This window comes from Sinohyriopsis cumingii, unplaced genomic scaffold (genome assembly GCF_028554795.1).
Source record: "Sinohyriopsis cumingii isolate HCF-2022 unplaced genomic scaffold, ASM2855479v2 utg002407l, whole genome shotgun sequence".
In the NCBI taxonomy this organism is placed as follows: Eukaryota; Metazoa; Mollusca; class Bivalvia; order Unionida; family Unionidae; genus Sinohyriopsis; species Sinohyriopsis cumingii.
In genome coordinates this window covers 26,181-52,391 of record NW_028316200.1, presented here as the reverse complement: position 1 = coordinate 52,391, position 26,211 = coordinate 26,181, and the positions used below count along the sequence as shown (strand labels likewise).

The following is a 26,211-nucleotide window of genomic DNA, read 5'->3' as shown; positions in this document are numbered from 1 at the left end:
GCGAAAAAACCAAGGAAATTGAAGGAAAACTAATACAGGACGATGATAAAAAAAAATACCCTGGCAATGCCCAATTGAGATTTATCAACAAAGCAATCATGGTGTTATTAAACAGTGCTCGTCATCTCACCGACTGAAAAGAAATATAATCAAATCTTGACAACATCGATGTTGCGAATGTTTGATTCACCAGGAACACCGATGATTGCTCGAGAACATCTAGTCCAAAAATGATGTTTGTTAAACGTGTAGCTAATGATGAAGATCATAGACCGTATACAACCTTTGTTGTTCCTACTGATTCCTTTGAGCCGTACGAGGCTTCTCACACCATCGTGTTCATAAATCCCAACCAGACTTGTTACCTTTGATTAGCACAGTGTCGATCAATTTCATTGGATCTTGATTTAAGTTTTTGGTATGTAACGTTTGGATCTAAATACATTGTCACCTTATTCCGTAAGAACCAGCTAGTTAGTACGTGAATGTCACTCAAAGATAAAATAACTTATTTGCCGGTACATTCAGTATGAACAATAAATACATCTGTATAGGAAATGAAAAAATTACAAGTTGATATATTTTTCGATTTTAAATAATGTTCAGCATATTCATGTTGATGTTCTTAATTGTTCTTAATATTTTGATGAAGGAAAAATAAAACAAAATAAGTTTGCAATTCCACTACATTATATTCATTTACAAATGGATATTTTAAAATACGGTAAGCATCGAAACGTCGTGTTGTACTACAGTTATGGATGAGTATTCCATACCTGAAGTTATGAAAGTGATTCATATAAAACATAATTGAAGAAGCGAAGGTCGTAACTAATTATGCTATTTATTGGCTAACGCTAGGTGGTAAAAAAGCTGACATTCTCGATGTTTTGATGCATGTACTAAAGACACCAATATTTGCAGCAAAAATGTCTACAGTACTGGCCGAACGAAGGCACACATGAATACGGAATGATAAGGGTTGAGCTTATTGACGAGGAAATGTTTGCGGAATACGTAATTAGATCGCTTCTTGTATCAAAGGTAAGAATATATATATATATATATATATATATATATATATATATATATATATATATATATATATATATATATATATATATATATATATACACATTTTGACATCAACTCATTCTTTTCACAGTAACGCATTGCCATTCATACTATTTTTATATATAGCACAATATAGCTTCCTCTGACGTCAGTCTGAATTGTTTTCAGAATGGAAGATATCCTTTCGGGGTAAGTACTGGAATGTGGTAATGCCAATTTAATGCCAAGAAGCTTAAAATGTTTCATCATATGGGTAGATTCAACTTCCTACCTTTGTGCCACGACTGTTGAAGACTGGTACTGTCAAATTTTGAAAAATATTCTTTGGAAATTAGAAGGTTGTTGTAAATGACATCTTCTAATGCAGTCCTCTCACTCTGGGTTAATGTAATGAATTTCTCAGACATATTTACCAATGTAGTCCAACTTCCAAATATGAGAATGTTTACGTTTTCATCACGTGTATACAATACATAAATTTAAAAATTATAACAGAAGGCTACAAACTGTATTGTATTTGTGGCAGTTATGCTCTCAAGAAAGATTACATAATGTAAACTTATTGTCAGAAAAACTTATTTACCAATTTGACAAGAAACAAATTGTCACAAATTCATCTGTTGAATTTGCGACTTTTCCTTGACTTTTGGGTTTAGGTAGGGCTTGTCGTCAAGGATTTCATTATGTAGTGGAAACTTGTCCGCCGTGTTTGTAACTGTTGCAAATAGATGAGAAACATCTATGTTTAACTATATTATGAAACATGTTTCAGTGCACACCAAATATAAAATGAAAGATTCTCAATATATTGATTATTACAATCAAAACATTAATCGAAAGCAATAAATAAAATGCAATATAATTAAAATATTAATTCGTGTTGTTATGGCTGAATGAGTATGAAAAAGAATACCCGTGTTAAAGCTTAAAATAATTATGACTATATTGTAAAGTAAGCAATTACAATAAACAAATATAAACAGTTACGTTAAACTAGTTTAGTTACTGTTTTTTGTTGTTGTTGTACATACCAGAAGAATTGAAAATATTGTTATTGTTGCTCAGACATTATCCTGCTTAGTTTTTATTATGTCACTTCACTAATGTGATTATTATCCTTAATAATAATCCACTATGTCATGGCTCGAGAGATAATGATATCGTCATCTGACAGAGGCAGATCTTCTTTACCATTCTGGCTACAGACGTTAGCCTCGTAGTTCATGCAATCGATGCCAGAAATCTGTGGAATTTTTTTTCTCTTATTATTGCTTTCCAATCATCACAATTTAACTGTTATTTGCAATTGTTCCAAAGAAGTCTGTCTCTAAATAGTTTGGACTATGTTGCAGTGGTTTCATAATGTTTAAGTCAAGAAATTACACTTCTATGCTTAATATTCTTTTTGGAACTTTATTAAAACATTTTTTTTGGGAAATAATAACCACTGTGGCGAATCTTTCCTTAAAGGTACCCATCACTACTTTTAAATTTTAGTCCGCAGTGCAGACTAATAATACTGTTTCATTGTTGACGCATCAAAAGATCATAATTATGAATATTGGTCATACGATATTTGAAAACCTACCTAGTCGGATAAGTGAGTATTTATTGCATGTAATGTTGTCATTTAAGAATATTATCCACAAGCGTTATACCATGTCATCCTTGGTGACTTAAAGCCTAATTTGCAGTCTATATTGCTGACATCGTTACTGCCACTGTCACCATATTTTTAAGAAAAACAATCAAATCTGTATTTTAAAAAAAAATAGTACTTGCTAGTATGAAGGACTAAAATAAATACCTCGTTCGTCCCAGACATTAAGCTTGGGTCACAAGGTGAATAGAGTTTGTACGTTTGCATGAGAAATTTCGTGCAATTTCCGAATTCGTATAATATTATTTTTTAATTTAGCTATGAACAATAATCTGCTACCAGGAAGGTTAGATTTTATTGGATATGAATTTGGGAAAAGGATATGGGCACGTGTAATTGTATCCACATATCATGAAGGTTCCTCGAACATGGATTTTAGTGGTATCATATTTGTTGTTGGGGCTAATATGATTTTACGAGACGTGGTTTCTGCATGACACGTGATGTCATTTTTGCTACTGTAACCGAAGTAAAAATCAGCTTTACATAATTATCATAATGTATAGTCATGTTGTTTTTGTTTAACTTGATCGCATCCATCATTTTTTTCAGGTGTACTTCGGTGTATTGTCATTGGTAGAACATGCATGGTTTGGTGTCTATACAAATTTTGAACAGTGAACTCAAACCAATGCAGTTTTATCCCACTAGAGCTGCTAAGCAATCTTAACATAATCGAACAGCATTATTAAGTATGTACAAATTGCTTCTGATGGTGTTTAGTAAAAATTCTTATCCATCTCTACACCTTTATGAACCGAAACAGCAGATACTTTATTTTGAGAAAAAACGTTGTTTTTTGTTTTTAATGTTAACTAAGGTCATTTGTAACCCTTCCGTCGTCATTCTTAACGTCTATAATCCCTTCTAAATTAGTTCTGCTCACACAATGTATTATCCGCATCAACGACCTTCAAACAATGAATCCAGCCATTAATACTGACAAGATCAAATGACACTAGTAATTACATTGTCTTGCCTGCTTACGCCAGTTCACAGTCATGTTAGTAAGGTAGTATTGCCGTAACTATACCACAATGGCATGTAGATGTGAAAAATGGAGACACAAATTCACTAGTTTGTTTGCTTATGCAGAAGATGTCATCAAGTAACAGGAGACATCCCTAAATTTGGGAGAAAAACCCTAAGGTGTTGGAGCTTTGCGTGCATGATAGATATTAATCATCAAGTTATCTAATTGAAATTTAAAAGGAATCTACAGTATTATAAGTTAGAATCAAATTAATCCTAAATGTTCTAGCAGAAGTCCTAGAGAATAGTGTCCCAAATGAATTCCAATCAGGTGTGCTGAGGTGTAAACAGTCTCGATATATCACAGTATCATTGTTCAGCTCTTTCAATAAATTGACAATTATCCCAAAATAACGTGCATTTTGTGTCGAAACAGTCAAATTATAATTTCATTAAATCAGTAAAATAAATGATTTCATTTAATAAAATCTAAATACAAGAGTAAATACATCTGCAGACTTAATTTAAAATATGAACATAAATAGATAAGGAATGTAAAATCGGTTTTCGAAAAAAAATATGCACTTGGACACGTAAGCTATGTGAATACATTGCGTATGCTATAGTCTAAGTCTAGAGATATTCAGTTCTAAGCAAGTAAAAATGTTTGGTCCTTTGACTATTGTAAGATGACCTTAACATGGCATGTTCATTCAGATAAGATCAAAATAAGTTTACTTACATCGCTTGCATTCAAATATATTTGGCACCTGGCAATGTATTCCACACATGGCACTATTCAAAACTCAGAACCATCTTAATTGCACTGGAATTAATGCAATGCGTTAGAAATCCAGATACTGAATGGAGTTATTGATTCCTCTATTTTTTCCTATATGATCATTTATTAACATAAGTAAACATGCACTGGAACATGCATTACCTTTGATAATTGCAGCTTAATACATTTCAGGTGAGGTATACCATCGGATGTTCCCAATTGTTAATAATATACAGGTCCATTCCTCACTCTTTGCTGCGATAACATAACATCTGTGTGCCGTATAAATGGGCACTCGAAATGACGATCGTTTTCTTAAGTGTATTTTCTTTTTACCCCCAAGCAACTAAATGACCTAATGCCATATATACATTATTTTGTCATTACAAAGTCAAGAAAGTCAAGAAAGCCTGGTCGATATCCATTATAAGTTTCCCAGACGATATTTTGTTAGAAAGTTAGAATTGTTAGAAGGTAATCCCACAATGCATCATTGTTATGGAATGGTTTCATACTGAATTAATGCATAGCTGTAATTTCTTTAGACTGGCTCAAAGAAACAAAAGACTGTCAAGCAGTTTCATTTCACCTCTTGGCCTGACAGAGGTGTGCCCGATACAGCTTCAAGTCTTGTTCAATTCTGGAATAAAGTCCGCCATTCGGAGTGTGCTCTTGACTCACCGATTCTTGTTCATTGCAGGTACAAGTTTAATTATGACCTGATAAAGTGTCCTTAATATGTTTTTGTTCTTGTGTCTCTGTCTTATGTGTGTGTATGCATACCAGATTGAGCTTTTGATGATCTAGTAAGTGCATTCAGTCAGTATTATAATAGTCAAACCTAATTTAGCTGACAACTGCGTATGAAGGCCACTCTAATAAAGGAGTACATTTATATTCCTACCTTTCTAATTGTGTTTAAATTTTGTTCCGCCGATACAACACACCTATATATATGTGCGTGTGTGTGTGTGTGTGTTCACTTGTTCTTCAAACAGCAATGATTATGTCAAATTAAATATTTAAAAATATTGGTCATGAAATTTTCAGACGTTTTTAATATTTCTCCAGCGCCGGTATTGGACGGACTGGAACATACATTGCTCTGGACTATAGTTTTGATGAAGGAAGTGAAAAAGGATATGTCAATATATTTGAATGCATCAATAAACTGAGGGAACAGAGAGTAGGACTTGTACAGACCACGGTATGTATCGTCATACCTGATGAATTTAATTGTAATGCCAGTTTATGAAATGCTGCAGTTTAAGTTTGAAATGGTTATCGTGGGAAGTATTCAAATATTATCGTTACTACTATAATACCATGAAAGTATGTGACATTTGGCTTGGAAAAGGAGTTTTCAAAGTCTTGAAGAAAAATATGGACATATTAAATAATAGTTCTCAAAAAGTTGGAAACAAATATATCAAATAATTCCCATTGACATTGTGGTTAAAGAAATTTTAGAATTTCCTTTATAATATGTTTGTGAATCCTAACGGGTGAACCAAAACCTAACTTAACTTTACAAAAATTACTTTCCCTAATTGTCTCTATACTTGCCTAGGCACACAGACCATTATAATAAAATATATTGGCATTCATTGTAGGAGCAGTATATCTATTTGCACGAGGTTATTTTAGAGGCCTTCAGAAACATTGGGAACGATATGTCTGCCGATGATTTCAAAAACCATTACGCGCAGATGCGACATATAGATCCAGAGACGAAGCAAACCAAGCTTCTAACTGAGTTTGAGGTATCTAACGTTTCTTGTTACGGCAGTAGAAAATTGGCTGCACACGATATCTTTTATTAATACAACTATCCCATAATTTTGTGCTGTAGGACTGTATTTTCTGAATGTGTTAAATACATGATTTAATTATAAATTAGTTTTTTTTAAATTCCAATACACATTACGTATTGATTTTGGGTTTGTTGTTATTTAGGATTTATTATTTTCATTTATCAAACTGACTTTTGTTTGTGGTTAATCAACAACAATATTGTTATATATAAAGTGCAGTTTAAGTGAGCTTTAATAAATTATTTTTGTTTCTACAAATACAATTTGCAAACATGGTATTGGTTTATGACAATGAAAGTGCTAAATAATAGTTTTGAATGAGTAGCTTTGTTAATTCCGTTCTACTTGTTTGCATGACGAAGCACTGCAAAATGATCACGTGATTGGCTATCAATATTATAAACCAAATTTGACCTAAAAAATGAACATGATTACCTCGTGAGTTTCAGACATAATTATATTAAAAATAAAATTTGTCAGTAATGGAAAGTTGGTAGTCAAACACCATAACAAAATGCAATAAACGCTCACAATAAGTTCGCCTAAATGTTTTTTATTTTAATGTCATTTTCCATTTTACAGACGCCAATCCAATCAGCCGTAAAGGACAATCAAAGCATTAATTCATAGGTTAATCAGTCGGTTTAGCATTTCTTATCTTGCATTTTTTTCGTGCATTGCAATGTTTGTTAAATCAATATTTCATTTAAAACGCTAAGGACGGTTGTATTTCAGAACTTGCAAGAAGATGAACGCATTTATTTTGAAATAGATCGGATGAGAGTTACGAAAGTTAAAGGCTCTGACCCAAAAGACGAATTTCTGGATGGGAAGCTGCCTGAAAACAAGACAAAAAACAGATGCAATAATATTTTGCCTTGTATGAACCATTAAATAAAATTGATATATCTTACTGCATTCAAAGCATAATCTTATACTGTAATATACTAAAAATTAATATAGATTTCAGTCGTATATGACACAGACACATTTCTTATTTACATGTTTTATATACATGAATTAAAGCTAGTATGTCCTTAATTTGAATAGATTGTACGTCATTTATTTGGTTTGTAAAACCAGACGAAAATACTTAGAATGCTAAAATAATTAGAATTATTAATTCTTTGATCTGTGGATAGGAAGATACAAACACTTGTAAACTTCAATTTAAGAAAGTAGAAAATAACACTTGTATAACTTATGGAATATAAGGAAATTAAACAGTACATACATATACTGCAATATATATATATATATATATATATATATATATATATATATATATATATATATATATATATATATATTAACGCACCTACATATACCCAAATCATCATTATCAAGAATGTGACGATGCCTATTGTTGTTTTTGTGTATGTGTTACTATTATTATTGGTATTATTATTATTATTATTATTTAAGTCCTTCCGATGTTAATTTTGAAAGACATCATTTTATCTGCATGTTGAGTGACTTACTACGGTTTTAAATAACAATGATCTTGTATGTGACGTGAAAGTTCCCTGGTAGTGCTTAGTGTTTAATATGTGAAGTGTGATTTTCCTGATAATGCCATGTTCATAAACTGTGCTTTATTGAAGAGAATATCCATCTGACCCGGTCTATTGTATCATGTGACCTGTCTCGATGATAAAATTCCCATGCAATTCTGGTCTCGCTGTGTTGTATGTTGTGACACGTCTCGCTCGTAGAATTAACATTCAGTTCTCATCTCCATGCGTTGTATCGTCTGGCCTGTTTCAATGGTAGAGTTCCCATGCAGTTCTTATCTTGCTGTGTTGTATCCTGTTGCCTGTCTCGATGGTGGGATCGCCATTCAATTTTCATCTCGATGTGTTGAATGCTGAGACCTGTGTCGGTGGTAGAATTCCCATCGAATTCTCATCTCACTGTATTTCAGCATGTGGCCTGTTTTGATGACTGAATTTTCATGCAATTATCACTCACTCTGTTGTACCTTGTGGCCTGTCTTAGTGGTGCATTGCCATGTAGTTATCGTATCCCTGTTTTGTTTCTTTTGTTTTGCCTCGATGGCAGAATTGGTATGCAATTTTCATCTCGCTTTTTTTAATTACTTTTTCTACCTGTGAACGTACCACACCTGTGCTACGTTTATCGTATCTTTCCTGGACGTTGACAGTGGACAGCAGAGGCAAGTTTGACTTGATGATTGATTTCCTCACTAATTTGGCAAGCTTTCTAATCTCACTGCCTTACTGGTCGACTCTTGTAGATCCCTTTCGCATATTCTGAATCATAAATATTATTATTATTATTATTATTATTATCGTTGTCGTTATTATTATTATTATTATTATTATTACAGCAGATAGATATCGGCCGTATTTGTCGACGTTCGTGCCGGGTCTCAATGACTACATCAACGCAATTTGTCTTCCGGTATTGTTGTTCGTTTGACGAATATTTATAACATATCGTGACCGATTTCTGTTTTATTAACTCTAATATATTTTTATCGTTAGATTTTATTCAGACCCGTTTTAATATAGTGTCCTATATCAATACCTTATTAGTAAACGTTTGCATTATTGTATTATAAGGAATCATGACTTTAGTTTACGATAGATTTTGTGATATATAAATAAATTTATCTTATGAAATTGTATGTAAAGAGATATGTCTGGTAGCTCTTTTCTTTCCTACCTACATGATATTCCAAATATGACCTATTAGCAATAGGTATATTATAGTTAACAGATTAATAATTGGATTACTTCTATATTATTATTGAGGCTGTATGCTTGTTTAGTCGTGATTAACGTTTCATGACTTATGTTTAACAGGCAGTTTTTTCTTTCTCCATCTCTAGACACGATACAATGGAAAAGGTTTGCTTGTGACACAAATGCCGTTACCTAACACAGTTATAGATTTCTGGCGACTCGTATACGATTACGAAGTTCAGTCGATCGTCATGATGAATGAGGCAATTATGCCTGGAGAAGCGGTAAATATTTTGTGTGTTCGTTTCCTTTTTTTTTAAAAAAAATTTGTAACATTGTTTTAGATATATAGGTCTTTTATGTGCCACTTTGTATTGTTTATTCAGAAAATTTACTAATGTGATGTGTGATGTGATTTGGATTTTTAACGTAGTTTTAACATTTTTTCAGTCATATCGCTACTATGTCTGCAATGTGGCAGTTTATAGTGATGTCTAGCACTGGGGCATCATGCCGCAGACATGTAGCATGATGTCCCACCTAGTCACATTATTCTGACACCGGGCCGACCAGTCCTAACACTAACCTCTTAATGCTGAGCGCCAAGCGAAGCAACTGTTAGTACCGTTTTTGTAAGTCTTTGGTATGACTCGGCCGGGGATCGAACCCACGACCTCCCGCATCCGAGGCGGACGCTCTAACCACTAGGCCACCGGAGCGGTTATCATTGAAATGGATGTTTACTAATGAATTTGATCAATTGATAATTACTCGACCTTACAGGCAGGGATGCAATGTATGCATTGTGCCCTAACATTCCATGTGAGCCATTTTCTCTGACGAGCCATTATCTTACAAGTCCTGTTTTGTGTCACAATATTTTATTGGTACGTTTCATAAAGAAAAGTCGCCGAAATGAATACTGTATATATTCTTTCATAAGTCATTCATCATGCAAAATTTAAGTCTGGAAATGCTGTTGGGCGCAACTCAATGTGTCGAGTTTGTCAGGTACTTGTGCATCTGTGTATCTATGTATTGGTCTGAAACTACAACATAACGTATTCCTGGGATACGTTAAAATTTCAGCATCCAAAAGAATACATAAAATAAACGTTCATATTATGCCATGCGATAAACATTGTATTCAACTTTAGTACATTCCTTGTCCTTTAATTATACTGTTAATTAAATGGTACATTATTAAAATGCATCTAGCATACGGGCCCTAGGAGAAGAATTATTTTTAATAGTTATCATAAATAATAGTATGAAAGTTTATAACAAGAATCAATGTTCACTTTAATACATATGAAAATTGACTCGCAGGCCCACCCACTACATATAATATACGTCTACCATAATGAACGTGTTACATATTCAGATATGTATAACAAAACTATGAGTATCGTTATTACATCCACGCTATGCGCAATGAAAAGAATATGATTTACAGTAACATACGATACAAATGAATAAACATGAGCACGACTCACACAATCGTATGACGAAAAATAGAATAAGTATGTTTCACACAACCAGATGAGACCAATGAATGATAAATATGGTTCACACAACCATATGCCACAAAGTAAATTAAGTATGGTTCAAACAACCATGTGATACAAAGAAAATGAAATATGGTTCACAATCATGAGTCGTTGTATAAATTACACAAAATTATGGTCCTTATTTAGGAGTTGAGAATTTACGTCATAATTCCTCCTCCTTCTCCAGAAGTATGCGTCCATATTTAACAATTCCCATCATGAAACAGATACACTCTCGGTAGAAATGGCTTCATTGCCACACTATGGAGAATACCTTCACAATCCTGTTTCTTGAATCCGATCTAGCCGTCTATCCATCCATCCATACATACATCCCTATTGATGTAGATGGAAATAAAGAGTGTTGACACTCCGTGACAGGATCCAAGAGATTACTGTGTCGCATAGAACAATAAACCTGCTACAAATGCACACGAGCAGGGTTACAACATCCGTGCACACCGTGCTATACGAGGATCTCGCCGCGAACGACCGACAGCAAGATGCAAGTATTATTCAGTCACACAAAACAAACAAAAATAACGATCCACCCTAGGTAACGCTATATGCGTTTATTAAATTAATTAACCCAATTGTTCTTAAGGCGTACTAAATTATTTTCTTGCCTTATTCCGTGACACCTAAGGCGATTTTGTTTCTGGGCTTAGTATATTCCTCAACCCTAACGCAGTTAAATTCGGAAGATTAATTGGATGTTTCTATTAGCATGCATACACTTTGAAAACATATTACACACTAAGCACGATACAAACCTATTCCTAAAACTTGATTTGATCACACTATCTTTGTATATGTTAATTCAAAAAATACTCTCTCGGTGGATGTTATTAGTTTATTGTTTTTATAAAATGCTATCGATATTGAGACGATCGGTTGTGTATGATCTCTTTTGAAACCGTTGTTACTAGTTCTTAAACTTTATGTGGTCAATAGTTCGAACTTTCGTAGCGGATATTCAAATAGTTATGGCTTGTGTTACTTAGATTGGTGTGTATTGGCCTGAGAACGACGAGACTTTCCGGCATGGGCCTTTCGTAGTGACGATAACATCTAACGTTGAAAAAGGTAGCCACATTGAAAGGATGTTGCAGGTTTCAAAAGACGGGGAGGTGAGATTTGAAAATCAAGAATAGTTGTTACTGACAAACTTTTCTTTCGTCGTGCTTAGATTATAGCATTATAATATCCCATCTCTTCAGTTATTCTGATGTCAGTTGTTTAGATCTTCATCATGTCTTATGAAATATATGTTTTTTCACTCTAATTTAATAACCGTTTGCTGCTTTCATCAAGACAGTTGTGTTGGTTGTTACATGCAGACTGTTTGATTTATTCAAGATTGCGTATCCGTCATTTTCTAGCGGAATTAATGGATCTCTGCTACAATATTTTACAGACTGGCAATCTTTGTCTTCATCAAGTTCTATTCTAAAACTACCTTAAAAAAATAACCTGTCCTTGCTTCTGATAGATTACAAAAACTAATTTTATTTTCTTTCGAAATAAAGGAGCGGACTCTATCATTAAAGCAATTTGTCTGCTCCTTTTGGAGGTTAAATGATGCAGTTCCCAAAAGTATGGATGGATTCTTAAGCCTCATAGATGACGTGGAAGACTGGAAGAGACAGTCAGGCGAGAGACCAATTCTAGTGCATTGCATGTAAGATTCTGACTCATTAACTGTTCTCAGATTTATATTTGTCTTCTCGTTTTGTTTGATATTTGAAAAATTACAAAAGAGCACTTGTCTTGTTTGTAAGCATGGAAATGATACTATATCTTTACAAACCAAGTTGATCTTTATGCCAAAGATTTAATGGACAACATATCATTTAATTGAAATTGGCATAGACATTATTCTCTTTTTTATCAGAACAGGCCATAGCCTTATTAAAATGTATATCATGCGTCCGCTCCGTATAGAAAGGGTTTGTAACTGTTTGCTCTAAAGCATTTTACCACATTATTTTCTTTATGCTGCCGATGAAATGGGAACTTAGTGCATTTCCCAAACACACAGAAGCAATCCACAATGGATGTCCTGTGTGACTAACGATCCCGAAACCCTAGAATAAACGAAGAGTAAAATGCTCTACACACTTACCTACCGCGAACCCCATACAGAAGGATTAAGCAAGCAATAGATAGATCAAACGGGACATTTAAAGACTAATAACAATAGACGAGCCATATGGTTTCCATCTTCGAGTGATTTCCAGGATTATCGTGCTAAGTATTAATATAAACCTAACATAAATTTCGACCTACTCTTCTGAATCAATTAATTAATGCAAAAAGCGCTGATCACCATGGCATGAAGCTACAATAATCTTGAGAGAAAGGTTTCGCTTGCGTAGTTGTTTGCGGGGAAAGGCATACATGGCATCCCTCCCCATTTCGTTATTTATCATAATCGTATGGTATTGTAACTTAATTCTTACAGGAACGGTGCTGAAAGAAGTGGCCTTTTCTGCGTTCTGTGGAGTGTCCTTGAGAAACTCAAGTCCGATAGAGAGGTGGCAATTCGATCAATCGTCCGACAGATGCGTATTCGAAGGCAACACATCATCCCAAATTTTGTAAGTATGCAAATAGTCGAACTCTTTCTACTTCGAATGTATTAGATATTTAACATTAATGTTACTTCATAAAGGCGAATTATGTTGGAAACGTATTTAGAATAAAACATAATTCAAGATTATGTATAATTTCAATGACGATTCTGCTAATATATTCTTGCAAACTTGATGATAGATCTCAAAACTTGTAATTTCACACAAAAACCTGACAAATACCATTTTAAGTGTGTCTTTCATAATATTGTTCACTAATAACACATTCTGCGTTTTATTAAAAACTTAGCATTACGATTTTAATTCTTACGTTCTTAGACATTTGCATATTGCACAGAAGGATAATTCTCAGGAATATAAGGAGCGTCATCCTTGTTAATAACGATGTAAGCATTGCATGAACGCGTAATTTGATCATTATTGCTCAGTGTTTTCCGCAATTGTTTAATTTTTATATCATAGTTGTAGTTATTCTTTGCAAACTTCAGCGACAATTTATTTTAATCAATACGATTGATCAACAATTGGTACTATGTACTTTGTTTAACGTTTGTTTCAGGAACAATACAAGTTCTGCCATGACGTTATATTCTACAGTCTGGACAAATCTACCACGTATACCAACATTTAATTCAGAAACACAAGCTCATCTAAGAAACTGTCCCGAATGAGTTGAGTTCCACAAATGTGTAAATTGTAGTTTACTTATCAGTAGCCATTACAACAGAATGTACAATATCGGAATTGTGAATATTGACTAAAACAATTTAGGGGATAAAATGCATATTGTTTTTTTTTAAGTAGGAAAATCATTCCTATGGACACGTTTTCAGCAGCTAGTTTGTAAGCAGTTTAGTTTCACACTGATTAAATTTTGATATTTAAGTATAACAAATGCTAATACTAAAACTAAACATAATGGAAATTAAAATTAAATTTATACAAATTTAATTTTAATTTCTACCATTTGGTAGATAAAGAAAGCAAAAAGAAAGAAATATCCATTCACACGCGCCATTGTAATTAATATTACGGTACTAATCGCTTGTATAACATTCATTAGAAAACTGTCCTGACGTTTCATGTTTTACAATATATAAAGTAATAGATTGGATATAATTTTGTAAAATCTAATTGAGATATTTGAAACCAGTATCTATATTTTGATCACGTCCCATAAATGGCATTAAACGATGATATTCACGTGCTATATGATTTTGATCAAAATTTATTAATATATCCTCAGATGGTTCTTGATGTCCTTTTATCCTTAGGTAAACTTAACTAGCTCCAAGTTTGTCAAATATCATTGGACTGCGTTCTTGAGAGTTTAGTCGTACAGTATTTTGTAAAGCAATCAATATATGTCGTGGTGCAGAAACACCTTGCTGTGATGCTATATGCCGTGTAAATAAACCATTAGTGTTACACTGAACACTATCTGTGGTCATCGTCAACCATGATAATAATGATTTACCGTGCTGATCCATGAAAGAAAGTAATTTTTGTCCTTCGGCATCCGTTGGAGTCACTACTGGCATCCACAGTGAAAGCTTTGTCAGTATTACTTTACCAATATCATCAGAAACATCAGCAGCTCGCCAGATTGCATCATCGTCAGTAGCCTTTCTTACAAGTATAACTGTATGCTTAGCTCCAAAAATTACGTTTCTAACATTTCTGCAAAATCCAAAGATATGGAATAATGGAATTGCACATGAAAATCTTCTACGATTACCAACCAATACTGCTAAACGCGTTGCAAATCCGAGATTATAATTTGGATTGACAGACTGTAGCACCATAATTGCTGCGGCGGATCGGGCTATCGCTCCAGGTTGTTGTACACTAGACGAACATTTTGTTCTTCTTTCACCAAAAGATGATGCATATGGTCAGGATGGTCATTAATGTCTTTTGAAAACATGATTGATGGACCAGCTGATCTTGCATAATCATCCGAATATCTTGCTAGACCTAATATCGCTGTAGCAACATCAACGTCTTTTTGAATCGTTTCAATATTTCTTCCGTCGATCATATACGTAGCACTGTCAATATACGCCATAACACTGTTATTAACAAAACCGATTCTAAAACCATCCGCAAATTCAGTATTATCTGTTTTTAAAATTTCTCCTCTAATTCAATAAATGCTTCAGCGGACAAAAAATAGCTACTTGTATCCTGAATTTGTAATTCTATTCGTCCACGCTGATTTGGTTGTCTTGCTTCGTAAGAATAAATTGATAATCACGTATCGATTCATCTTTGATAACCGGTGCGTCCAATGCGAATGCTTGATCAGATATACGTTTAAACATTTTATTACATTTATCATTGTCTAAAACGAAGACCACTTACTGCTATTAAATTTGCAGTCATATTTCTTTCTGCTTCACCAGTCAACTCTAATAACTTTTTATTTGTGGCTTGATTTATTAGTTAGTGACATTTGCAGGCATAACTTCAGTGCTGGGTAATTTTACTAGCTGCGGTTTTCTTCGTACTAATCGAGCTAATCTATCCTTGATCGATGAAAATGCTTTACCAGCAATATTACCAATAATACTAATAACTTTATCAGGAACAGCCTCAATAGCCTTCATCCCTAATTGTTTTACAATAGGTATTGCTTCTGAAGCTAAACCGTTTACAACATCACCGAGTCCATCTCTACGTAGGTTGATAATCGTGAGTTTATTACCCTAAGCGTTACAGGTCCACGTTGTGCATTGTGTTTAATCATTTTTAAATTACACGTTGATTCATTAGTTAATTTTTTAGTCGCTGTGATAATCATCAACAATTTCGTCAATGAGAGAACGATAAATGTTGAGATCAATAATACCACCTATAAATAATCTTCGACAAATATCAGATAATTCATTAATAATTTCCGGTGAATTATTTCCTGCACGTTTTCCTTCAATCAAAATTTCTAATCTATCTACGTCAAAATGAATATTGTTAGGACGAGTAATAAGACCACTCCCTCCTATCATAGTTGTGTGAAAACCATTTCCAGTAGCACCGGGAGGTGTGTCAGTCTCTACATCATAAAATCCTTCTTCAGATGGTTTTATTAACTAATCAAACATGTCTTCTTTTTTATTTTTACTCCACGCTTAAAATAAAGAAAAACATTATCTTTGACAGGTTTATTAGCAGTCATGGAATATATATCTTAAACCCAAACATCTTCACTTTTCCAGGAATCAATATATCTGGGTTTTACATACATTTCTATTTGACTGTATCCCCGCGCAGCAATTGTTAATAATTCTTCGTATCTTGAATTTGAGATACTATTAAAACCTTGAGACGTACATTTATTTTTAATATCAATTATTTCTGACTGTTTTTGTTTAAGAGATTTTGGTTGTTTTTGTTGTCGTTCTATTTATTGCTGCGGTGGAGGAAGTCGAAAAGAAGGCTCTTGCTGGGGAGGTTGTGGTGGGTAAGGTTTTAGTTGAGAAAATTGTTCACTTATATTATCATAAAGTCTTTTTATTTCATTAAAAAATCTTATATATTTTAGATCATCATATCTAGCTTGTTTTCTGTTGTAATATTTACGATATACCACTTACAGCAATTATCATCGTTTACAGAGCATATTTAGGTTTTAAAAAAAATACTTTTATCAAAAAAATATCAAGTGTCACCCTAGACAAATCTTTCTCTTTCATTTCTTTTAATTTGTTCAATAACACCTTCCCTAAATCTTTTAATCAATTCAACATTTTTTTCTACTTTAGGTTTGTGTGCAAGATCTTCTTTTATTTTACTTATACCTTCAAGTATTTATTCACCTTTGTCAGGAGGATGAGGAGGCTGATCTGCAACAATTGCGGCTGGATGATTTTTAAAAGTCATTTTGTTTTCTCAGTATATTTAGCAGTCTGTTTTAACGGTGGACGAAGACTTTCAGTAACTGCTGAAACTTTTTCAGTTGCTTCTGTAATAGGTTTAAATAACATTTTTGTTTTATCTTCGGCAAATGTTACCCGAGATTCTTGACGTTTTAGTCTAACATAATTACGAACAGGAAGATAATTTTGATAGCTTCTAATCTTTCTTGAGCTAATCTATCTGTATAAGATTCCTTACCCGGTGTCATTATTGATATATAAATAATGATCTAATTATAGCAGCAGAGAGGGCGTGACCTTAATGATATGTCCGGTGGGTGAACAGAAACGTACATACAAATTTCGACAAAAATTAAAGTCACAAATAAACTAACCCAATTAGAGAAATTCTCGGTAAGTTAGAGGCTTTGGTTAGGCATTATTGACCTTAATTTTTTTCATTTTTTCGTATGAGGTTTTAGTTTTCATAAATGACATTTCAGCAAAAGGTCTGTTCAATGTCTCTGCTGCTGTATTGAAGGAAGAGCCGACAGAGTAATCCGCACAAAATAATGTCAGTTTGATTTTACTATCATCATCGTTATTATCATCGTCATTACTATCATCATTATAATGATGCTGCTGAAACAAAACGTCAGTAATGTCAGGGACCGGCCATTTACTGGGGGCTTTATTTTTTGAGGGGAAAATGTTACTTTCAAACAGCTTGAAAAAAAGTATTCGTTCATTTGTTAAAAAATTTAATTCCTTCATAATATGTTGGAATTTTTTTACCTTCAGATAAAGGGAAAACACAATATCGTCGCCTGTTCATTAAATAGTCAGTCCCTTGCTCTCCGTAATTAGTCAAAATTGAATGGACACGTATTTCTTAATTTAGGTTAATACTATGTAGAAATTACAATAGAAACAATATAAATATAATGCCTATCTTTTCAATTTAACAATTTGGCTGGTGTTTTATAAAGGATTTTATGAAGATTTGTCAGTTTCTTATGTAACCTATCCGGCGATTTGAAACCTGTTCACTGGTTTCACAGGTTAATGTTGAGGCAGGAGTTCGAGGAGATTCATTTTCATTCAGAAAATAAACCTGGCATCAGACAATAAATCTCCGGGTTGAACTGGCATGTGGCTGCACTATTTCATGCCAATTTCCGAATAATCATCGCCAAATTTATTTACTTTCCTTTTTATAATGTCTGCTGTAGATGATAACATACAGCAAATCGTCCATTGGCATGACATCTGCGCGCGTAAATAAGATGTTTCTTTACCATGAATTTGTTACTCTTCATCAGAGATATACATAGTATTAAAAACTGAACATATCTTTATTATAGACACGCTTCTATTACACAAAATGGATGGATCATTGTGTATATTGTAATGGATAAGTGCATTTTCTCTAGCGAGACTGGGCAGATTATAGTAGTGAGTATAAAGGGCGTTACTGAGCCAAACCGCCATTTTTTTAATTAAGACGACCATACAATTTTTCCAATAGACCCGAGCTAGCAAAACAAATACGAAACCAACTTTGTTCAGGCAAGAACGTCGATTTCATTATCGATCACTTAACTCGAGGACCTATAAAGGAAATCATCATCGTCATCAAACAAAATAGGGTTGCCTCAAAAACAACATATTTTTGCTCACTACTGCGGTTTTTATTTTATATTTCACACAAAAATTTAATATTCCAATATTTGACACTCACACAAATTTTACAGTCATAACCAAACTAAAAAAATCCTCCTTGCTAAGATCAACATTACACTTTTTATATCCTAACGCGAATGGGTTAAAGCCGTCATAATATCGCTTGTCACCAAAATTACACAGGCCAGATTTTATGATAACATCAGTCTCACTTTTATTGCGATTAGATTTTATTGTCATCATCTCAACATAACTTGAAAATCAATCTAGCGCAGCCTTATAATTATCGAATCATATTATCGTAACTACTTAATTTCTTTTGATGCCTTTTGCTCGTTTTTTAACTTTATTATCAGCTAGTCAAAAAATTCTCAGCTATAATAAAACCCTTGTGAAATATCATCAGATTCGATCTTCTAAATTAGAGACTCCATGGTTGTAAATAATAGCTTTGCCGCAGGCCACGTGACCTTAAAAAACCGTAGTGGGACCAGAAGTTTAACTTTTTGGGTCTCTCAAGTACTGCCATACCAACATAAACTGCCTTGTTCAACTTAAAATTTGTCTTTCGTCGTTGAACGGCTACATAATTTCCATTAAATATTGAGATTAAATACTGAGAAAATCATCAGATGCAAAATGTTTATTACAAGATTCCACGTTATTACCGATCTCAATACTGACTGGTTTTCTGATATTTTATTAAGGCTTGTTAAAGACGCTGTTATGTATTAGCTTGCTAAAGTTCTTTCCGAATTCAGTTTTTGCAACTTCTCTTAGCTACTATAAAAGTAGCTGTAATCTTTCATCCAAAAAAGACTGATTCTAAAAAAGATATAAACATTTTGTTTATCATGAAGCTCAACTGGATATTGAAGATATGCTTCAACAAAATATAAGTTACGATTGTATCATTTTTGTCAAAAAACTGTTTTCCACTAATCCATCTGAAACCACCAATCGGCATAGAGAGCGATATTGCATACTCATACAGAGTTTTGGGATCCAGATAGGTTATAAAACTTGATGGCGCTGTATTATCATTGTTGGGCAAATGCTTATTATTAGCGCTGGCATATATTTTTGTTATGACACTTATTCCGCCTCTGATTCCACGATTGATGAAACATAACATGTCCCGGTCTTTTAACAGTTCTAGTTTTATTTTGCTATGTTTCAGTAATGCATCCCAGCTTAGTCCTGGTGCAAAAAAGTACCAAGGTGGGCCGTGTTATGTATATTTAGTTTAATTGTTTGTTTGTTCAAGTAATGTTTTTTTAGTATTATCTCATTACATGATATTGTAATGTAACGTTGTTTGCTGGATTTGATCTTGTCCAAAACTGAGTTAATTTCTCCTTGACCTGATTGTCTTTGTTTTAATTTTGTTTTATTTATTTCATATATGCAAACAAATAATATTAGTTTCATCATTTTCTATGTATGAACTTATTATCAGGATTATTATTCAGGTAAACAAGAAGGAGTAAATATGTTGATCAGGGTCAGGGTTTTGGAGTTCCTAGGTGAATCTTATAGGCCATTGTGTTGTAAAATAAAACAAGGCTCATTAGATCATTATAGAAGGTTATGTTCCATTAGGTAATGGATATTTTTGAAAAATACTAATTGTAAGCTGAGACCAAGCAGAGAACTATATTACCTTGTGACTGTGAGGATTTTACCAGTCGTGCTTTAACATCTACCACTTGAAGTTGCATTATGTTGCAACCAGTTTGGAATATATTATATTTTCTTCAAATTATGAATTTAAGTGATTATTTTCTCTGGAAATACAAAGGTGCTCTGACAAAATTCTTGGAAAAAATTAATTGGAAATTATGCTGAATTCAAACCTTGAATAATATTTATGTGATTCAACAAAATACTGTTGACACATCAACTCTTCTCAGGCTATAACAGACGCGTCATCACCTTCAATTTCGCTCTCTTTGGGACTTCTACTGAGTTTTATTCAGAACTTTTATTACTAGGACTTTTGTCTTTAATTCTTGGATTATTTTTGGATTAAATTAGCAATATCGTAAGTTGTTTTTCTCATTTTTTACTTTTGTATTCCAGAGAAATAAATGATTTGATAAATGTTACACACCTTATTGTCTTCACTTCTTTCTGTTGCCTTTTTTAAGAACATAGTTTCGTTACAGTCAAGTCCTTAGTTATCAGCACTGATATATTTGAAATCTGCATATACATATATATATATATATATATATATATATATATATATATATATATATATATATACATACATACATACATATATATATATATATATATATATATATATATATATATATATATATATATATATATATATACACGTTTTAGGTGCGTTGTGGGCAGTCATCCCGAAAGTGGGTTTACGGGAAGGACATGATATAGTTTACATTTCAAATCAAAATACATATACATAGGTTGTATTTCTTACATAGTAATTATGTATATGTTGAAAATAAGTATATACACTTATGTTATAGTCCTATTCATGTTTTCGGTTCGTGGGCAGATATATATATTTCATGGGCAGTTTTGACCTTTAGGTTGAAGATGACAAAGTAACTGCCCAAAAATACGTTCACGAAGAACAAACATATAGCATTCTGCCCGTGAATACGGCCATGGGAACAATATATAGCGTACTGCCCACGAATACGTTCACAAGTAACAAATATATAGCATGACTTTCCGGTGTGCGCGCGCAAAATGGTTGTCAAGACACGACGATAAACATTAATCTATTAAGGCATCCTTTGCAATGGCCAGCGTACATATAGCGGACGTGAGGTTCGTTTTTCACAGCTTGTTTGAAATAAATGGATGATTATATATCCAGTGTAACAACTTGTCTTGACAGCTTATGGATGCTAATGTTTGACATTTATTGTGAAGATGATTGTTCACTGCTTGTTGATGAATTCGTAGCTTCTGTTAATCGATGCTATAGCTCAATTTAACTGTCATACACTGATATGTTTAAGTCTGCTTGCACAGTTAACTATGCAGAGTTATGGAAATATAACAAATTGGTTTTAATAACTTTCAGAGTTTGTTTTACTATTACTCAATATTTGTTTCAAGTACTATAAAGGCTGTGATAGGTTGGGTGGCTTAGATTACAAATCAGGCCCTTCTCACTTGGGGGGGTGGGGGTGGGGGGTGGGTACTGCCCATTATGAATATTACTGGTCCTAGATGTCCAACCTGATATTTATGACATATAGGTTCAACATCTTACTGCCAGCAGAAATGGTGTTCTGTAGTATTTTTCCCAGTCAATAGTTTATGGATATATTATGTCATGTACTATGCTTGTTTAATTCTCTCATCTCAGTTCTGACGTTACCATTGAATGCTATAATGTTCCCAGACATCCGGTATTCTTGGTTATTAAAATTATATATATACACAGATAACTGAAGGTGAGTTCTCATTATTCCCTAACAATTGTAATTAGTGGGGCTGTAGCAATTGATGGTCTGAGAATTCAAGTTAACTGGTTCAAAACTTGGGTAAACAACAAACTGTTTTCTTCCTTTGACAGGCATCATAAAGTTTTGCATCTTTGTCTCTCTGATGACTGTGGTACACAAGTTACAGACTTTGCCTTAGAATGAGCCTGATTTTTGATACTTGTTACTGAATGGGGTGGGGTAGGGAAGTAACAAAATTATTAAAGGTGGAATGTATGCAAACCATGCTGGAAATAGATATGTGCCAGCAACTGCAACATGTAAGCTTCAATCAATTTGGAAACTATAAGCTTTATCCTGTAAATATTAACAGTTCACACCCTGTATAAAAGGTGATTTTGTGTTTGATTAACTGGAACTGTTAATTTATTATGTTAAGGAATTTATTGTTTTAACCCTAGTAAATGTAATATAATTAGGTCAAAAGTTCCAGTTTGTTTATTGTTTCCAGAGTTGATTATTGTAACTGGAAGAACCTGTTTCTAAGTGTTAAATGAAACGAAAGAGATATTGTTTACTCAAGTGATATAAAATAAAAGTTTAAAATGAACTGAAAGAAATATTGTTTATTCAAGTGATAAAAAATAAATGCAAAAGTGTATATTCATTAAGAAGTGTATTGTCAATTGCAAATAAATGAAGATTTATCTTATTTTGTTCTTTACTTGTGTACAAAATTATACCTGGATTGGGCAATAATTACTTGGACTCCATTTGGAAAAGAAAAATCTATATGTCCTAAATACCTAATGTTCATATCATAATGCTCTTTTAATGGATGATTATGCTTTTCAGCTGACGTTACCATATTGCCAAGTGAACTAATAGTATGGCCTTCGGTGTGGCCCACTAATCACATTTGTAAATGAATTATGCATACAATAGAGAAATAGCTCTTAAAATATCTTATGAGTTGAACAATCTGTGTACACAAATAAACTTGAAGCAAATCTTTGAACTTGTATGCCACACATGCAAGTGAATTGGTGGTTTTCATATGTAACTTGTGTACTCTTATGGCTTTTGTCTATATTACTTTTAGCCATTTCTATTCACACACCAGAACACAACCTTTTTTGTCTGATTCAGGTACTAATGCAAAACTTATTTCAGCTGTAACTGAAGTATACAGAATTTTTCCTGACGTTGAGGCCTACTGTGTAGACAGTATAGCTGTAAGTCATCAAATCAAATGGAAGACAACAGTGTGCAGTTGAAGAAAATGATATATACCCAGTACCATTTAGAGTTATCTTAAAGAAAAGTCACAATGCACACTGATACAAGTAGTTTTAGAAAATGCATTTGTTCCACATACATTTTAACTTAACCCAAAAGTTCAGTCTCTTGCCTAAAATTCAATCAGATGTATGCATTTATTCCATAAAACACAAAGATATAATGAACCAAATCATTTTCATTATTGAGTTAGGTAGTAGGCTATGTTAAAGAGTGCAATCACTTTATCGATTTTTTTTCCATTACATTTTTATTTATTATAAAATGACATTTCTTAGTGGAGTGCTAGCAACTGTAACTTGAGGAATATTTTGTACATGCTGGCCTAAGTGTCATGAATATACTGTGCTACATTTTGCTTTATTAGGTATAATACTATCATGAGACTTGCTTGATTAAATCCTGAATTTGTCAGTTACACTTACAAGTCCACTGGTAGAATTTAAAATCTGTGACAGTTTGGGAACTTTTTTGCAGTAACTGCAAATCACTTTGCCTTCACAGTCAATGAATTCAAGCCATTGATAATTGTCAAACCATTGTGACTGAAAATGTGATTGTCTCTTAGTTGTGTCCTATTTGATAATTTTGCTGCCACAGAGTCTGGATTGTGTCTCTGAAGAAATAGTTCATCTAGACTCTGTTGCAGTATTACATTTTATATGTTCAATTTAATGAATTTTCTTTCTTTGAATCATTCTTATGTCATAACTTGTGAAAATAGTTTAGTTAACAATATTTATTCAAACAGAAAAGATAACCTCACTTGACAAATCATCCTACTAAAGTGATCATGGCATACACTTTTATCTTTGAAATTCAAATATTGCCCACTCGTTAATTAACATAACTAATATTGCACATTGAAGGTGATCATATGTATCATCAGTTTTAAAAAAATAAAGACATAATACTATCATTTAATCACTGCATACAGGAAACAGACACTTGTGTCTGTAAAATGCCTTTCATTGGATTACTTTGGTTTATTAAAACCAAACAGCAATCCACTCAGGATTTTCTAGGATAGATACAGAGAATATATTATGGTCATTCAGAACGCTATCAATACATCAGACCAGATTGTTTTTATTATTATTTAGGCAAAATAACTTAGTAAGTCAGATGGCAAACATGAGGATGGTGATAGGTTATGTGGAATTTGCATTGAATCATCTGATCCCAGAAGATTTGATACAATGTCACTGGCTGTGGTAATCATCAAGTGCAGTTGCACGGCACCATAAGACTTATCAAGATACCATAAGCTAGAAAGATGAAGAAAAAGAAAAACGATGACCCAAAGACAAATCCTGCAAACTGTGTGCAAAAATGATTCCACAGATTATAGATGAAAACTTTACTATATTTAGCTTCAAGATATTAATAAATTCGGATTACTTCCTCCAGTCTGCTACAGTAATTCATGCCCATTGCACTCATAAATTGATTATAGTCCTTGCAGTATTTTGTGTGGGCCACAATATTTTAATTGATGCAGCTGATGCTCCATTCTTCAGTTCAGTGTTGATTCAAACATAGCAATGTCCCTTTGGGATGTGTGCATAAATAAAGAATGCCTGTCCCTTCATTACCACACTTGTTGAATTTATCGTGTCTCTCTGAAAACTGTACCATGTGAGAAAGAATTTTATAAACAAACTGGACATAAGTATTGCTAGACATATACTCAGACCTGAGACTTCATAAAAGACTGCTTACTTGTGAGGCATTATTAGTGCTAGGGCTTGAGGTAATAACTTGCTATATGTTTGGTAAGGCAAAATAAGGGGCCTTATGACTTAAATTGAAACTGTGAAAAAACAAAAGGTTCAAATGCAATAAACTTTTGTTTTTCCTCATTTGTTATATTACAGTGCCATGAAAGGTCATTTCTTTTATCTTTTTAATCCCTTGCCAATTTTAAGTCATCATCACTAACCAAGTCTCTAAATCAATTCTTGGCATATTTAGCTAAAATGGTGTCTACTGTTCCATTATATCATTGATTGTTTAGCTTGCTTGTATGGAGCTTAACACCATTTTTCAGGACATCATAGACTTTACATGGCAGCCAACATATTTATTGGAAGAAATCAACACACATAACGCTACTGGCAAGCTTTCTCATATACACACATTGGTTGGACTAGAGAGAGTTGATTAGTGATGTGTATGCCTAGACCATTCTATAATCCAGGGCCCCATGATTGAATACAGCTTAAAGAAATTAACCCTAATTCAATTTCCTTGTTGCATTTAAATCATAACACCCACCATGCAAAGTGACACATGTCTCAAGATTTTCAAATTTGTATATGTTTTGCAACTTTTAATTCTGAGTTGATGCATGTGGATGTGGAAATTCAGTTACTGAATACTTAGCTACTTATATAAGGAGCTCTCACACTGGTAAAAGCATGCAATTGGGATTGTATTTGCAAGAGGGCAATTAATTGTTCAAAATACTGTTTTAGCTAACTACATATGCGAAGGGTTGATGTATAAAAAAGAGGATCAAGAAATCCTAGCTGGTAAAGATAATTGTATCCAACTTGACAGAAAGTGAGAAGGCCTTTTAATTTTGTACAGCAGTTTCATTAAGGAACCAACTATAATACCATTAGAAGTTTATGAGCAGCAAAAACCACATTTAGGACCAACTAGACATCAAAACCATATGCATAGTTCCATTTACGGCCAACCAGACATCAAATAGGTCATCTAGTGAAAGCACAATGTCAAAATGACCAGCCATCTAGGAGAAGTAGCAAGGAAGGGGTTTTCC

The 26,211-nt window shown here is 33.3% G+C and overlaps 1 protein-coding gene across 1 annotated transcript in view; it reads left to right on the top strand.

Annotated features, from left to right (window-relative positions):
- Positions 1-20,798, top strand: part of LOC149770769 (uncharacterized) — a 41,002-nt gene extending 20,204 nt beyond the window's left edge. Inside the window, exons 15-25 of the mRNA XM_089949143.1 lie at positions 925-1,044; positions 5,033-5,187; positions 5,559-5,694; positions 6,101-6,250; positions 7,037-7,181; positions 8,652-8,725; positions 9,156-9,293; positions 11,564-11,689; positions 12,089-12,240; positions 13,024-13,159; positions 13,713-20,798. Of these exons, the coding sequence (XP_089805269.1) occupies positions 925-1,044; positions 5,033-5,187; positions 5,559-5,694; positions 6,101-6,250; positions 7,037-7,181; positions 8,652-8,725; positions 9,156-9,293; positions 11,564-11,689; positions 12,089-12,240; positions 13,024-13,159; positions 13,713-13,784 (1,404 nt within the window). The 3' untranslated portion in view covers positions 13,785-20,798. The remainder of the gene's footprint in view (positions 1-924; positions 1,045-5,032; positions 5,188-5,558; positions 5,695-6,100; positions 6,251-7,036; positions 7,182-8,651; positions 8,726-9,155; positions 9,294-11,563; positions 11,690-12,088; positions 12,241-13,023; positions 13,160-13,712) is intronic.
- The last annotated feature ends 5,413 nt before the right edge of the window (positions 20,799-26,211 follow it).